The sequence below is a fragment of the Lontra canadensis genome, unplaced genomic scaffold, assembly GCF_010015895.1.
Source record: "Lontra canadensis isolate GAN:19392208 unplaced genomic scaffold, GSC_riverotter_1.0 scaffold94, whole genome shotgun sequence".
NCBI lineage: Eukaryota > Metazoa > Chordata > Mammalia > Carnivora > Mustelidae > Lontra > Lontra canadensis.
The window spans coordinates 4,309,124-4,326,436 of NW_022631088.1; the positions used below are offsets into that span (position 1 = coordinate 4,309,124).

General features: G+C 45.2%; 2 protein-coding genes across 3 annotated transcripts in view; both read right to left on the reverse strand.

Moving 5' to 3' along the window:
• Positions 1-2,047: 2,047 nt before the first annotated feature.
• CUNH15orf40 (chromosome unknown C15orf40 homolog) lies at positions 2,048-7,787 on the reverse strand. The gene is made up of 4 exons (XM_032836876.1): positions 7,645-7,787; positions 6,848-6,974; positions 4,641-4,768; positions 2,048-3,332 (listed from the first exon to the last, which is right to left on the reverse strand). The coding sequence occupies exons 1-4, from the start codon at positions 7,756-7,758 to the stop codon at positions 3,237-3,239; spliced, it is 465 nt and encodes a 154-aa protein (XP_032692767.1). The 5' UTR covers positions 7,759-7,787; the 3' UTR covers positions 2,048-3,236.
• Positions 7,788-8,716: 929 nt separating this feature from the next.
• The window catches only part of BTBD1 (BTB domain containing 1), a 38,872-nt gene continuing 30,275 nt past the window's right edge, over positions 8,717-17,313 (reverse strand). Inside the window, exons 6-8 of one of the 2 annotated variants that reach the window (XM_032836985.1) lie at positions 14,576-14,663; positions 11,055-11,201; positions 8,717-10,579 (exon numbers count right to left, since the gene is read on the reverse strand). In XM_032836985.1, the coding sequence (XP_032692876.1) occupies positions 10,421-10,579; positions 11,055-11,201; positions 14,576-14,663 (394 nt within the window). In that variant the 3' untranslated portion in view covers positions 8,717-10,420. Of the gene's footprint in view, positions 10,580-11,054; positions 11,202-14,575; positions 14,664-17,313 lie in introns of those variants that run through there. The other variant, XM_032836986.1, reaches the window with a different exon arrangement.

A 17,313-nucleotide genomic window follows, 5' to 3' on the forward strand; every position in this document is an offset into this window, starting at 1 on the left:
GTCAGCCATGCTTTGTCAGTGTTTCCCCTGGGATGCTGCACCTTTTATTCCTTAAAATCCTTTTTTTCCCAATATTTTCTTGATTATATCTTGAAATCTTTTCTGTTCCACTTTTGGGTTTCTTTTTCAGGACCCCAATTATGTTGTTGATTTCCCTTTGCCTGACTTTTAGATCTGTCATTTTCCTTTCTTTGCTCACCTTTCTCCATCCTGCCCTCCAAATTCTGTGCCCTATTTTCCACCTCTTCTCTGTTGTTTCCAACGAGGCCTTTTTTTCCATGATGCTTTTGTTTAAAAAAGAAATAATCTGGTAAGCCACCTTTCAAGTGCTCAGTAAGCACATGTGCCTAGCAGCTGCCATCCTGACGGCACAGTTTCGGAAGAGGACTAAAGGCTTGGAGTTCTGTTGACCTGCCTCACTCCCCTCTGCCCCAGTTCTCCAACCCCCCAGGGTGTCTCTGGAGAAACACAAGGCCCTGACACAACTTGGAAGGCCAGTGTGGTAGCAAAACCCTATCATGGCGGTGTCTCATGTAGAAATGACCACTGAGCCTATGAATTACGCTGCCGAGTTTGGGCCCCCCCCCCTGCCCAGACTCTGTATCAAAGGGATTAGATGGACCCTGTGGCACATAGTGTAGAGGCAGAGGAAAGCCTATCTGGGCAGAAGTAGGCGGTCTTCTCACAACCTTGAAGACGGCAGCTCCTGTGTCAAGAAGTGTGAGTGTCCAGTGTCGTCCCAGGAGAGGGGCTAAGACATGATGAGTCTCTTCGATGGTCCGAGCTCCCTTGCCCCATCCCCTAATTTCTTTGGTTCTGATCCCACGGTCTCCAAGCAGTCTTCGAATGATGACTGGCTTCTTGAAGAGATTCCCCAAAGTAACACAAGGTGCTCACTAGAGGACCCCCACTACACAGTCCATTTGGCAGGTGTGTTTTTCACTCACATTAGTAAACTGGCATTGTGTTTAGAAATGAATTCCTCGCCGATTTTCCAGCCCAATTCCATTTTCAAAAACACCAAATAAGCTGGGGATTTCGGAAAACTGCAGAATGGAGACACTCGGGGCCACACTAACTCCACTGAGGTACTGAGCCAGGACCTCTGAGAACCCAGCCAAGGAGGTTACACCATGGAGAGTTAACACCACACTCTGGCCGGAACCGAACTCCGAGGAATGTGGGGCTAAGCCTAAGTAATGTCTCCCAAGACCAGACAAGAAGGATTAGCGTGTGACACTGGTAGTCAGGCGCTACGGAAGACAGCTACTAGTGCTGCTCGCTTCAAAAGGAATTGTCAGTCCCTTCAGTCTCGGTGGCTTCCTGCTGTTGCGTTATGGTGCCATCTCTTGGATGTAAACTGAAAATCTAGCTTCTTAAAATTTTTAGTCTCTAGTCACATGCATTTTAAAAATCCATAGTGGGGGTCACAGTGTGTTTTGGGAACTTATATTTTGCATTACAGTTAAAAGGAACTACTTAACCAAATCCCTTACCACAAATTCCTGGTGGTGGGGGGTATGCTAGCAATTCATAGCCCAGAAAAAAACTGCCTCCTGAAGTCTTGAGTTTTTGGCTGTCTGGAACTTTAAACATTGCAAAGGTGCCACCTACATTCTCCGGTTCTCTCCCCCACCCCCCAAACCCTTAGACACAAAGGAGCAGGAAGAAGCTTTAGAGCTTTTAGAAAATATCAGCTCTTCTCGGTGAGTGGCCTCTTTGCCTGCCGGAGGGGGTGATCTATGGTCCTGAAACCTAGAGCTGTTGCCTTTTTGCCTCCATGAGGGAAGCGGGCCTAGGGCTGAAGCTGGCCCTGCTAGCTAGAGTGAGTCAGGTAAGGAGAGAAAGCGGGTCCTTGTGAACTCACTTAGCTGCTGCATCAGGCTAACCGCTAAGCCAGTCCTGCCTCTGGACTTGCCAGGTAGTGGGCTAATAAATCCCTTTGCTGTGTAAGCCAGACAGAGCTGGGTTTCCATTACTTGTCAAGGAAAGCATCCTAACAGTGATCCATGTAAAACAAAACAAAGCAAAAGAACCACAAGTAAAATGCCGCTAGCGCACACGCTGGAATGTATGGGAAAAGAGTGGGAAAAGTTCTGAAGCTGAGATCAGGTACAGTAAACCACTTTTGGGGGCAATATGGCATAATGGCTTTGAGAAGAAGGCAGCTGAGCATAACTCATGTTCTGCCATTAGTACTGGCTATGCTCTTAGGTAATCCAAGTGACTCTTCTCGTCCTTGGCTCCTATCAATAGAATAAGAGTTGTAAAAGATAATTTTTATTATTAGTCCTTGGGGATTTTGTATTTTCAAACATCTTGTCTACCAATATATTTTCTCAGGTACTTAGACAAAAGCACAAAACTGCTTTGATCCTGATCAGCAAAGATAATGAATTTATTATTTACCTGACCAAATCACTGTAATTTGCATTGGATATTTAAAAATAAGGCATTTATTACTAGTTTTTGAACCTTTAATGTAGGAGAGATTCCTGATAGGCTTTTACAAATATGGAAAGTAGCTTCCAGGCCCTCTTCGTTTAAGGATCTTTGGAGATTCACAGGAACTACCAGATTTGAAGACTACACCCTCCAATGAGGACAAAAATTCAGTGACTTCCCCAAAATAATTAATAGTAAATTACAAGTCCTGAAAACTCCTAGTTTTTCACAAAATGCTCCACAGTTTTCAAAAGACAAAAAAGGCATTTTTGTATGTAGATAAGCCTTTTAAAATATAAAGACAGACCACAAAGCGGTGTGACAGGTTTTTTTCTGTCACTTGTAAACTCCAGACAAGGCAATCCTAAGAACCCTAGAGGTGCTGTGGAAACCTCTTCATTTACGATCGGCATAAAATGCGGCCAGGAGTCAAGGGACCGTGGTTCTGGCTGCCATCGCTCATGGTGTGATCCCGAACAAGTCTCTGAACTTCTGGAGAGTGGAAGCCCCATCACGGGATCAGAGGGGTGACAGGTCATCCTGAAGGTGTCTTCTAGCTCTGTCATTGTGTAATGCGATGAAATCAGACTGATGTGTTCCAAACTCTTTGGACGTCAGAACCTACACTGAACATATAGTACTTTTAAAATTCCTACTTCTCTTCTGAGTCCTGTTCTTAAATTTTTTTTTTCATGTTCTTCAGTGCCCTGAGGTATATTTTCCTACTGAACAGCCTCTTCATGAATAGCAATTAAAACGCTTCTCGAGGACGTACTTCTCATAACTTGCTTTTATTGTTTTTCAACTTGCTGCTTTAATTTCTCCAAGATCTCCTCTGCAGTTGTGGATGCTAACAGCTTCACCACTTTTTCACGAGATTTACCACCCTGGACCAAAAGCAAAAAATGGTGTCAGGACGACTCACCAAACAGAGAGCGCGGGGCTCGGCCGTGTCCTCAGGGCTGCCCCGTGGCTGCAGCCCTCCTGACTGCTGAGCTACACAGCGCCTTCTCCTGTCAGTTCTGCATTCCTGGTCTAACCGATGAGTGTATCTTATGCTCTACCTTACTACAAATGTTGACAATTCTCCAGGGTTTTTACCTTCATATATCAATCTCTCTAATAAAAACTGGCATTCAAATTTCAAAACGAATAGAGTCCAGACGTAGAATACTGTGTTTTTAAGTAACTTTTTTGTTTGAAAGTGAAAATTATTTTCTAAATTACCAAATATTGGAATTTTCTATAAACTTTGTATAAAAATAATGCCGAATACAAAACTATTCTGTTACACATTTCTGAAAATTCAAAAAACAAACAAACAAAACAAAAAAAAAACCACCCACCAAAACAAATGCTCCAATTCCACAACCAACTGAGCCAAGAGTTTCATTTGGAAACATCCTTTAAAGAAGGTAATATCTGAGCAGGGATCATCTATTGGGGTAGAAGAGTGGGAAGCCCCTTTCAGGCCAATGTCAGAGCGTATGCACTGACAAAATCAGAAATGACCTGCCACAGGCGGGAGAGCTATGGAGGGAAGTGGCCGAGGGAAGAGATTTTTAGATGCAGCCTATTAACCACCGACCGACTGCCAGCAAGAACCTGGATACAGAGAGTGAGCCACCAGCAGCACGGCTGAGTCCCACTCCTGCAAGTTCTCTTTCAGTAAGTCTTGAGGGACGCCCAGGAACGTGTGTTGTACGCCTCACTCCCAGGTGATCTGATACCCACCCTCAGAGGAAACCCATGATATTAATGACTTCATCTCTTCCTCTCTCTTCCTAATGAGCTTCTCCAGGGAGCCAGGATAACGTGGGGGACCAGAAACACGTGATACGAGTCACTAAAGGACCCTTTCAGACTTCTTAGCATGGTGATGACTTGAAGAGACAGACGGATCAATCTGACAGCAGGTACAGGAATACACATAGAAAGGAGAAAATGCTCAAAATGGTCGCAACCAAGGAATAAATGTACAGAGCGTGGTCAGCCTAAGGATCAAGCCAGTAGGAATGAAGGTGACTACACAGAATTCACACATTTTAGTGATTAAATGGATGAGAGTTAAAAAAAAACACACACACACACAAATAAAAAACCCTAGCTTTTCAATTACTTGGAAGAGAAAGAACCCATATTTATAAAATAATGACTGATGTGTAATCATCAAAGCTGTTTCCAGAGAGACCTACCTTATCCAAAACCACGTCACTCTTCCTGAGCTCCAGGACCTTGGAAAGGTACCGACAGAGCTCGGCGTTAGCCTCTCCTTCTGACGGGGGCGCTGCTATGGCCACACTCACCGCTTCCGCTGTCACGTCTGGAATGAAATCAGTGCGGACTGTGTCCTTAAGGAGTGAGGATATTTTGCAAAAGGGTTTGCATTTCCCTGGCACAGAGTGGGTTTTCCATCAATAACTACTGCGTGAAGAAATGAGCAAATAAACTACTCACACCTGAGGGAACATTATAATAAATACGGCTCCCCTGTTTGAGGAAAGAAATCCAGAGAAAATTGACATTTTCCCTGTCCTGCAGACCAAGATGGGCCCGGACTCCTTCCTGGGCCTCACGCAACTGGAAACTGCCAGAGTGGTACACAGAGCCCTACGGTAGGATCAGGTGCCAGGTGTGAACGAGCCAGCCCACAGGTTCCGCCATCAGGAAAATGAGAGCACTGGACTGATTCAGCTCACGTGAAATGCCTCTAAGGTTTTTAAAATGCAGCATTTAAACATTTACACAGCACTTGTATCCACTAATTCGATGGCACAAAAACATGTTTTAGGGACTTCACAAATATTAACTTGTTCAATCCTCATAAGAGCTTTATGAAGAAACTATTAATGCCACTATGATCTCCGGTTTACAAATGGGGAAACAAATCCAGATTTGCCCAAGGGCACGTGGCTATAAAGCGATGTGAGTCAAAGTTAAGTTTAAATGCATGCTTTGACATGCTGGGCCAAAGAGCTTTGCTTTGGAAGAGTACTCCTGCCTCCCTGGTCGATGCGGCCTCTATAAAGCACACCTGCCCCTAGGCCCATGTGAACGACATGGCCACAGAATCCATAAGCACAAAGTGGCACAACAAGCCGCCTCCTGTCCTGTCGCCAATTACCATACTGCGATGTGCCCTCTTCCGCGTTTTTGTAGCTTTCACATCCAGACGTCTCACAACAGATGGTAAAGAAAGTGTTCACATGGATTCTGTCTCGCTGGTATACAGAATACTTGTGTACCTTCTAGTGGCTGGCATCTCAAGACCTGACGACACATGGTATACCGACAGCGGACTGTCAGCCGCAACTACTCCGAAAATGCTGGCCACAGTAGGTGCGGCCCACACAGACAGGCTAACGCAGCCACTAGCACAAACCAGGCCCAGCACCCCAATTAGGAGGTCTTGTTTTCAAAGTGTAAAAAAAGAAAAGGAATAAAGAGCTTTGGAGGAGAAAAAGACCTTCACAATAATTCAGATCAATGGTTCTCAAACTTTTTCCCCACCCAGAATGCCGTCCCCCAAACAAGTTCCCCTGGACTCCCCACATTCACAGTAAATGAAAACACAGCTACTCAGGAGCCCTGCCTGCTGGCGTCCCGGTGTCCACCTAAGAGATCCCTGAGGCACCTTTTTGGGCTCCAGGGAATCACCTGAAAGCCTCTTAGTTCAATATCCCTTCCAACAGATAGAACTGGGCCCAGAAAAGTTTTGCATTTAACTCAAAAAAGGTTCACACAGGAGCTGACGACCAAGGCTCTCAGAGACCAGATTTTCTCTTCCTCCTTGGGCCCCTGGTCTTTAAACTCAACCAAAATGTCTCTTCTTTCTTTCTCTGGCCAATGTCTCCAGTTCTGAAATAGGAGAAACTAATAATTCTAGGCTACATATCTTTCTAGATGTATCCTTTCTAAAATACCATTATTTATTTATTTATTTTTAAAGATTTTATTTACTTATTTGACACACAGAGATCACAAGTAGGCAGAGAGGCAGGCAGAGAGAGAGGAGGAAGCAGGCTTCCTGCCGAGCAGACAGCCCAATGCGGGGCTGGATCCCAAGACCCTGAGATCATGACCTGAGCTGAAGGCAGAGGCTTAACCCACTAAGCCACCCAGGCGGCCCTAAAATACCGTATTTTTAAAAAGGAAAATATACAATGGTTTTTTCCATCGAACTTGGTATCCTGTAACTGTGGTATATTCATTCACTTTTGACACTGGATTTACACCTTTACATTAGAATCTAGAATTCTAAAACGGGGACGCTTCTAATTGCAGATGTGAGAAATACACCAACTGTAGATCAACCTTCAGCTCACCAAGGCAAAGGGAGGACGGAGGGGGACTCCTCTCCCCCGCTTATGCCCCCCCCCCCGCCCCCAGTGTCCACATATACCTGTGACAGCGTTTTGTTTGGACCCGGGTTTGGCATGGATGGCTATGGTGACACAACCTTTAGGATCAACTGCCACAGGACCTAAGGGAGGAAGTGGTCTCTCTGGCTCCTTGCTCTGGCTCTTACCCTAAAACGACAACAACCACACTACAACTTTACAGGCTATAAGACACTTTCCCACACGTTCGAGCCTTCCACGACTCCCTTTCTCCTTAGACCAGGACGAGCTAGTCGCGCCTGGGCATTTCTGGCCACCTGGAAAGGTTTAACAAGCATCCCCAACCAATTCTCACACGAAGCCCTCGGATGAACCCAACCGAGTGTTCTTCCGCGCTGGGAAGACGGGATTCTGGCTCTCACACCTCAGTGCTGGTCCCCAGGCGCAGGGACCGCTTCTTACTCGTCCTTGCGTCTCCGGCAGCACGAGCTGACAAACTGCTGTGCGCAACCAGGCGGTTAGAGTGTGTGGGGACAGGAAGGGCCGGCCGCGGTCCCGAAGGCCTGCCCAGCGACGGAAGCTGCGGCCGGACTCCGCGTGCAGCGGGGCGGCAGGTGCGCGGACAGTGCGCACACGCGGGGCGAGGACGCGAGGCGCGCACCGGCGGCCCAGTGCGGGAAGGCGCCTCCCCGGGCCTCCGACGCCGGGGGACGCTGGCCCTGCGGGGACGCGGCCGTCGGGACAGAGTGGGGCGGCACAAGACCGCAGGAGCCCCGGGTCTGGGGGGCCTTGAGCCGCGGGCCCCGCCTCTCTCCCTCACGCCGCCCACCCTCCCCCTGCCACGGGGCTTGCCACTGGCCTTGTTCGTCGCACCGGCTTTCTTGGGCATCTCGGCGCTTAAGGAGAGCCGGGCAGAGGCTCGGAGCCCGCGTCCCGACACTAGCAGACCCAGCCCGCAGCCCAGCCGCAGCATCCCCGCGGGGGAGCCGGGCAGAGACGAACCGGCGCCGGAAGATCCCTCTGCGCCTGCGCACGCGGGCAGGAGCGGCTCCGCAGGCCCGTGTCTGCGCTCCCGCCCCAGGGCGACCCCTCCCGGCCGGCGGGAGCATGACCCCTCGTCCTGAACAGCAGCCCCAGGACTGGGACGGAGAGCTGGGGCTTGGATCCCGTAGTGAGGGATGGCCTCCCCAGACTCCCCAGGGAGGAAGGCTGTGTTACCGCTGGTCTTCTCTAGCCTCCTGGGAACAAAGGATAGCAGGGAGCACAGTCCATGTGTGGATGGAGCACCTGCTTTGTGCCCGGCGCTGAGGATCCCACAGTGTGAGAGGAGAGGAAATACTCTGATGGGCGATGTGGCAAGAGATGAGGCGGGGGGCGGGGCGGGGGGAGGAGAGAAGGACCTGCCGCTCAGACAGACGACGGCAGTGGGGCGGAAAGCGAAGAGTGGATCATCTCTGGGACGTTCACGAGCTGCGGCTGGGGGAGGAGACCTGGGTTTATAGTCTGCCTTCCCCCGACGACCTTTTGAAACATGCCATCTCTCTGCCCGTGAAGTGGGTTTTATAACAGTCTCCCCTCATACTGATGGGAGGCACAGAGGCGAGCTCCTCAGTGCACAGCCAGCACCCAGCGACCACTCTGGTGTCTATGAACACCAAACAACCATCCCAGAATGACAAGACATTCTCCCACCTCCTGAGATTAGATCAAGAGAAAAACCGTAGGCCACAAAAAAGGATCAAGCAGCAGAGAGACGGCAGCACCGATTCCCGCATCCCAGTGACTCACTCCAAAGCGGCAGTGGGGCACTCTCACTTTGTGTTGAATTACCTCCATAAATTAAAGATAAGGTTAAACCTCAATCAGCTAGAATCCTTGTTCCCAGTGTCTTACACTCAACTTTCAGAAGAAAAAGACAAATGACAAAAACCTAAAAGGATAATATTTATTTATAAAATTCCAGGGGATGTCCCATATCAGTAAACAGTTCCGTTGCTTATCCCTTCTACAGCTACCTTCAGTGACAATCATTGTTCAGTACAACATACTTGAAAAGCATTTGAAATGCCTCAAATGTCAAAAAAACATTAACCGCCGTACCCAGGGCATGCCATACATTGTAAGGTAGAATTACTTTCTGTAACAGTTACTATCGGGCGTTTGCTGGTTAATCTTTAATCAGAACCACACATTTCATCAATATTCCAGTTAGCTGAGGTTTATATCCACAAGATACCAGAGATAGAAAAATGTCCCTTCTTCAGCAATTTTGAGACCGCCACCAACACACCTTACTACCTTCTTGAAAATATAAAATGAAGTACTATTTTAGATGAAAAAATTTTATGTCCTAATTACTATTATTTAGAAAACCTTAATTCTTTTTAAGTTGTTACTTAAAAGAACTGACTTTTAACCATCTTCCCAAACTATTTGCATATCTTAAACTTAATTACACATAAGCTTTTTTTTTTAACAAGATAATCACTTTGGAGGGAAAAAGAGAATGTTATTTATATAAAAATTTTGCTTTATAAAAAAGTATACAAATGTTATTCTACCAGATATACTCCCCATCCCCTCCTAATACAGCTGTACCTGTGACATGAGCTGAGGTCAGAAATATGAAACATATCTTACTTCTTGGGTAGAACTGTGTAGGTGACAAAAAGTATACTTTTCAGCAGGAGTGATTCTGTTGGCTATCTTTAAAATCTCAAAGTAGTCGTTAGAAAGGTCAGTATTTTATTCAGTTTCCTGTTATTTTAAGATTATCGCCACAATGCTGAACTGATGCTGGCTAGCTGGTGGCCCCCAGCAGCGCCGTCTCGACCTCGGGCATTCTCAAAGGCATCCCCCACAGAGACACACGGAGTACAATGGTGCAGTTTAGTGATAAAGAATCCAGTCTTAGACTCTACCTTTAGATCCTCTGTTTATGTCACATTATTGTGAATCTGTACAAACTCCATTTATAGTTTTAAATTGTACTACATAACACGACTAATATACTACTATAAAATATCCTTTTTTGTAAATACATGGAGAATGCTCTTGGGCATTTATTAGGCCTACTTCTAGCAATACTCTGAATGCTAACGACCAGATACTTCAAAACTCCAAATATAAGGTCAGTTTTCTTAATTTTCTGAAATTAGTTATGTGCATTAATAGGAATTCTGTAGGAATACTGACCTGTCTCATTCCATATAACCTTCAGAATAGATAAGCCTGTTTAAGTCCAACTCACCTAAACTTCACAACAGTTGAAAGAACGACAACAACAACAACAATGAAACCAGCTGTCTGAAACTAGAATCTTTCTATAAAACTGTGGAAAGACCATGAGTCAGCTGATTTATGAAATTATACAAGGTAAAGCTGAAAGCTGCATTTTTTTTTTAAACACTTATGCCCAGTTCTCTTTTCCTCTAAGGTTATAAGAAAATGTAAAACTCCTTTTAAACCATGCACAGAGTTAAATCAACATTTTTCATATCCTTTAAGAAACTAAAATGTTTCTTATAAATATTATAAATATTCATGACACTGAAACTATTTTTTGTGGCCAGTTTTTTATGCCTTTGAGACTAGATGGTATGCTACTATTTAGCCAAAATGTCCAGAATGCTGAATTATGTATAAAATATTATTTCTGGTATCTGTCCATCTTCTATTGACGTGCCATTATTATTGCCGGGAGAACTAAAAAAGAAAAAAACAGTCTTGCTAGCAGTAGGTGTCTCATGCATGACTTTCTTCAATCCTTTTGTGCCATAGTGGGAGTCTGGACCCTAAATGAGAACAAAAGGTTCATTAGTAATTTTCATTTCATAAGCACTCAATTTAATGTGGTGCTTTAATTAGATTAATGATCTATTATATTGCATTATAATCCTTGTATGAAATTTTGTGCTAAGCCATTTCATGGAAAATGAAGTTTTTGCTACAAAGTCAGTTAATTAGTAAAAATCTGAATGTAGAAGTCAGTTTTTAGGTAACAGTGAATGGTTTTAAGAAAATAATTATTTTATCTTCTGTCAAACATTCAAACTCCTACTCAAGCAAAGGGCTACTTCTTGTGAAGAAGAACATTTCTGAGCAGAGCTGTGCTGAGAGGCACTAGAGCACTTTAACTCCCAGCCTCCTTCCTTCCCCTCTTCCTAAAGGCTTTATTGTCAGGGACTCTCATTGTCTGTGGAAGACCCCTCTGTAACATACAAGAGGAAATCCACCAGTTCACCCTCTGGAACATTCTGGAAGACTTACTTTGAGTGTCGCGCATGCCGTGTAGCACACGTTGGGCAGGATCTCTATGGGTTCTTTGAACATGACCCTGAATGTGTTAGCAGTCCCATCACAACTGAATCCAGTATCATTCTGTCCCAGGGTTTGTTTCTTTTCATATTCAATGATCTGTAAGTTTTCAAAGAGAAGGTACACCTCAGTTACATCACCTGAAGCCAGGGTTCACAGAAAGGAGTACGGAGCCCTGAGGAACAGCGACTGCGTCCCTGTCGTGTAATTCTTCTGTACTTACCGCGAACCCCCGGAGACGTCTCTAATAGGTTGTCAAGAGCAGGGGGATGCCAGCTAACTGGGGCCGGGCTCCGACAGAGGGGTTTCCACAGAAGACACACAGCTCGGGAGACTGCTTTTTAGAGCATCTGAATTTTATTTTTTATTTTTTATATTTTTTAAGATTTTTGTTTATTTGACAGAGAGACAGAGAGATCACAAGCAGGCAGAGAGGCAGGCGGAGAGAGAGGGAGGAAGCAGGCTCCCCGCTGAGCAGAGAGCCCGACGCGGGGCTGATCCCAGGACCCTGAGACCATGACCCGAGCCAAAGGCAAAGGCTTTAATCTACTGAGCCACCCAGGCGCCCTGAGCATCTGGATTTTAGACACTGAGGAAAATGGGCCTTTACTCCTTGCTAGCCTGTGTCTTGCCACTCGAAAATTCCCTCAGCATTTCCTGTTATTTGCTGAGATTAAAATGACCTGAAATTCAGGTACGCAGATACTGAAAATGTGAACATCGTGTGTTTTCGATTTAGCTCCATACTCCGTGCCAGGCCGCAAGGACACCCCCTCACGGAGCTTCCCAGCATCGGCCGTGCACGCGGGGTGTTTCAGCACGGTGCCTGCAGCAAGCGCCCACGGAGGGCGAAGCGGCTCTACTGAGGACAATTTTACTCCATCGCGAAGGGTTGAGGCTGCAGAGAGGAGAGTTTTAAAAGCTCCAGTCAGAGCTTCCCAGGACACAAAGTCCATGTGAGGGAACAGGCCGCGCAGAGGCCGAGGCTCGCAGAACTGCCTTTTCGCACCCATCAGACAAAAACAGGGCAGTGGTCATCTCTGCAGGGACAGTGACTGGAAAGCTCACAAGGGGTCCCCCGGAGCGCTCTAAGGCCCTGTTCCTTGATCTGGCTGCCGGCTGCACAAGTGTAGTCAGTGTGTGACAAGCAAGCCACGTGTGCCACTTAGAAATACATGTACTTCCCTAAATGTCCCGCACAGTTCCATATAGAACTTAAAACCGGGGCGCCTGGGTGGCTCTGTCGGTTGGGTGACTGCCTTCAGCTCAGGTCACGATCCCGGGGTCCTGGGACTCAGTCCTGCATCAGGCTCCCTGCTCACCGGAGAGCCTGCCTCTCCCCCTCCTTGTGCGCACTCTCTCTCTCTCTGTCAAATAAATGAATAAAATCTTTAAAAAACAAAACAAAGCAAAATAACACGTAAAACTGCGGCAGGCTGGTGTCCCCCCACAGCAGACCCCTGTACTTCTCTGAACCCCAGTCACACTGGTTCACTGGGAGGAACACTTGCTTCGCCTTCTCCCTAAGGCTGCGGGGAGAATGCCATCAGAGGCTGTACGGCGGGCGCCACGGCTGCCACAGCAGACAAGGAAACTGAGGCTGGGAGATGCTGCCTGACGTGGCCACCATCACACCTCAAGGTGGTGGAGCTAAGACGCAAACCCACGAGGGTCTACCTGCTGCTACATTTGGAGGGTGTGTGATGCTAGCCCCTGGGAAGAAAATAGAGACAAGTCCTATTTTTATTCATTTTACTCAGAGTTTTTATATTTTTCCATTTCAGTAGACCTACATCCCTGATGCCCTCTCTTGGGCCTGCAGATTACAGAGCCTGCTGAGGTGGGTTCACGGATCCTACTGGGACGGGATCGTAACACTACTTATAAAGTGAAATAGGGAGCACCCGTGAAAAGCTTTTATACCCCTCAAGAGGTTTGCTGTGGTTTTACTGCACTTAACATGGTAAAAATAAAATTTTCTAACCTTTAAAATCTTTCAAATAAACAATTTTAGTGGGTTTTGGAAGTATTTGTTAAAAAAATATTAAAAATGTCACTTTCTGGGGCACCTGGGTGGCTCAGTCAGTTAAGCACCTGCCTTCGGCTCAGTTCACGGTCCCAGGGTCCTGGGATCAAGCCCCACATCGGGCTCCCTGTTCAACAGAGTCTGCTTCTCTCTCTGCCCCTCCCCCTACTCATGCTCTCTCTCAAATACATAAAATCTTTCAAAAAAAAGTCACCTTCTAGTTGGTTTGTAACGGTAACAAAATGACACAAGTAATGTAAATTTATCAGCCGATTCCTTACTTTATTTATTTAACCAATCTCCATACCCAAGGAGGGGCTCCAACACACAGCCCCAGAATCAAGAGGTGTATACTCTTCAGACTCAGCCAGTGGGGGACCCATCAGCTGAGATTTAAAAAAAATATTTATTTAGTTAGTTAGTTAGTGATTTGAGAGACAAACAGAATGAGCAGGAAGGACAGCAGACTCTGCACTGAGCACCGAGCCCAACGTGGAGCTCCCTCTCACGACCCAAGGCAAAACCCAGACTCGGGGCCTAACGGACAGCAGCCGCCCAGCGCCCCAGCTGAAGTTCAACGTGCCTGCAGCAGACAGGATTAGACGATGAGTGCGATGTCATGAGCAGGGCCAGGAATGCGGCTCTTCCCTCAGATACCGGTGTCTTTGTGAGGCAGTGAGGCATGTTTTTCAACTGTCATCAAATCAGATGTTTGAACCGATCCGTATTTTGAAAACTAATGATGTATTCTGAACACAAAGTTCACCAAAGTTTTTACTATTAAAATAATATATTAATAACATTTTAGAGAAGGCAGTTATTTTCTACTGATAAAAGTTTTTAAACACTGTTTACTTCCTGTTCTCATTTCTATTTTTTTTTTAACTTACGCAAAATATCAAAGTACAGTATTAACGTGCACAGTAAATACAAGTCCAGCATAGATGTGTTTTGAAAACAATTTTACTAACTGGTGTGATCACAACAGCAGGAGAACACTGGTTTACTGCAAGAGAATGCAAAAGGTCTTTAACTTTCTTCCGGATTAAGAACTGGGGTGGAGAAGATCTAAAGCACGAGGCAGGGTCTAGTCAGACAATCAGAGATCAGAAGGCGTTCATAGTTGTTCTGAGAAATTAAACAGTTTCAAGCCCTAGAGTTCGAAGTGCCACGGAAAAAGCCGGTGGGTGTTTTAAGACGATGCACAGCAGGAACGACCCACAGAAGTGCTTCCTGGAGAAAGGAGAGCTCCTTCGATGCTAATGCTTCTAGGAAAGACCCCAGGACCCCAATTCTCTGAAACCACTCTTGATCAGTTGTCAAAGAGAACTTTCTAGGCTTTCTGATGCCTTTGATAATTATATTAAAATCTGGTTTGTCAAAATGAGATCTTACTGTAAAAAGACGTTTGTTCTATTTCAATTATACAGTGAGGAAGAAAGTGTACCTGTATATTCACTTGATAATCCGTGGGACCATGAATAGATCCGTATAAACCAAATCCGACAACAGAGATTCTTCTATTAACTGTGAACCTGAGAATGAAACCAGACATAAAATAATACACATAATTCAGTGAATATTCATATTCTGAAGGCTCATAAAACTTCTAAGTGTTACCTGGAATAACTAATATTGCTCATAAAAAGGCAAACTGTCATAAATGTGATATCCTTGGAGGGGTTATCTGTTTAATAAAAAACTCTTTCTAGAGTAAATTTTAACTTAAGTAACTTAAGTAGAATTTGTGTTCTGTACTGTACATTTCTGACAATCAAACATCCACTTTTACTGTAATGATAATTTTAATGATGCATTAGTCCAAATACATGTGCCCATCTCCTTCATGAACACAAACGTGTGAGCCATCAGGCCTGAAGCCCAGCGGCCCGAACTAGAAAACTTCTTGGCAGGATGAACACTTACTCAAGGCCTATCAGACTTGGGCACCGGGCCTGGCACCAGGGAAACAATGGTCAGCAAGCTCATCTACCCACACTGCACCTGTGGCCTAACAGAGGACGCCGGTAACAGGCAAGTAAGCGAAGGACTCAGTCGGTAATTCCAGGTCGGGCTCAGAGCCGTGAAGGAAGAGGCTGCCGTTCCCAGAACGCGGAGGTGCAGTGCGGGGTCAGGACCCGACTGATGCAGGCGGATCGGAAGGAGATCTCCGACAACGACTACCAAGTCCAGTTCGGTCGTAACAGTTAAGAAACAGACCCACCTTACTCCATTTTATGAATGTACAAAAACTGACAGGAAGTACACAGCCCCGAAAGACCCTACGACCAGCGGTCATCGGTGGCAGAAAGCAGGGCCCCTCGGCCTCTTCTGTAGCAACATCAGTGCTTACTACTCCCACACACCGAGTCCTTCCCTGGCTAGATGCAGGGCTTCGCGATCTTACATTACTTCCTTTAATCGTTCTAACAGCTCTATAAACTCAGTAACGCAGGACTGTTTTTATTATCCTCAGTGTTGACGGTTGAAGAAACTGAGGTTTAGAGAAATTAACTTGCTGGGTCACAAAGTGTGGCATAGCTGGGACAGGGCTGCAGACCTGCTTGGGCCAAAACGCCTGTGCTCTTACCCACTATAGTCCAGGGCGAGGACCGCCTCAAGAGTTTTAAATATATCGTTTATAACACAGGTTTTTTTTATTTAAAAAATGTAGGGGCGCCTGGGTGGCTCAGTTGTTAAGCGTCTGCCTTCGGCTCAGGCCATGATCCCAGGCCATGATCTCAGCATCCTGGGATAGAGCCCCTCATGAAGCTCCCTGCTCGGCAGGAAGCCTGCTTTTCTCCCTCCTACTCCCCCTGCTTATGTTCCCTCTCTCGCTGTGTCTTTCTCCATCAATAAAATCTTAAAAAAAAAAAAAAAAAAAAAAAAAAGGTAATATATTCTCTGTAAAAAAAAATCAGAAAATGCAGCTAAACAAAGACAATTTTAAAGCATCACTAAGTCTACGACCCAGAGAGAGGCCCCACTTATCCTTTGGTGCATTCTCTTTCCAGACTTTTGGTTCTGTTTTCTAACAATGGGAAAGTAAGACTTGTTTTCTATGAACACGTTGCTTTAAAAAATCATCTCGGAACACACACACACACACACACTCGGAACACGCACACACACACACACACACATATATTTTGCAACTTTTCATTTAAAAGGCTGAACAATTACTACTAGTCCACTACATTTAACTAATTTCTCATTGTTGGATAATCTAGGTTACTCCCAATTTTATTATACAACAGTGCCATCATGAATAGTCTTGCAGGGCCTTAATTATGTCCCTAGTATAAATTCCTAGAAGTAGAACTGCTAAGGAAAATGAAAGGCATATTCTTAAAGCTTTAGATAAACATTATCAAATTGCTTCCCGGGAAGACTAGCATACTTTCCACCCCACAGGGAACAAAGATTGATTCTATCTCACGCTCAGCAGTCCTGAGTGTTTTCATGTCTTTGTGCCACTGAGAAACTGATGACTGACAATTCTATTTATATTTCTTTGATTACTAATGAGTTAAAACATTTGCTCATATGCTTACCGTTATTGGATTTTCTCTTCAATGAAATACTCATGTTCTTTTCCCATTTTTCTCTGCTGATGAGTGTCTTTTTCATGTGGATCTGAAAGGCCATGTTATATAGCTGTGCTTTGTCAGTAAACATCCACTATGGAAAGTATCCTGTTTGTCATTTATTTATTAACTTCATGGTGGCTTTGGAAGTAAAAATGTTATTATCTGTAGTCAAATTATATGATCTCCGCCAAGTTCAAAGAAGCCTATCTCACCCCACTGTAACATTCATCTCCTCTAGCACTGTCATGATTTCATTTTTTTAATATTAAAATTTAACTTTATAAAGACAGTGCTAGATGGGATCAGAAAGGATCTAACTTGATTTTCCCAAAGGTTAATCTTTTCTTCCCTTTCTAAATTTCCTCCCTTATATTCTAAATGCTCATCTACGTTAGGCTGGTTTCTGAACTCTCTAGTGTGTTCCATACAACACTTATTTTAGCATTATAATACTTCTCACATTCGATCCATGCTGCTCTTTTAAAGAGAGAAACATTTCGTCTTCCAGGTTAACTTTAGAATAGTTTTGCAAACCACTCCTCCGTACCAAACACACGCGACTTCTGAAAGGAACTGCACACACAGGGTTAATCTG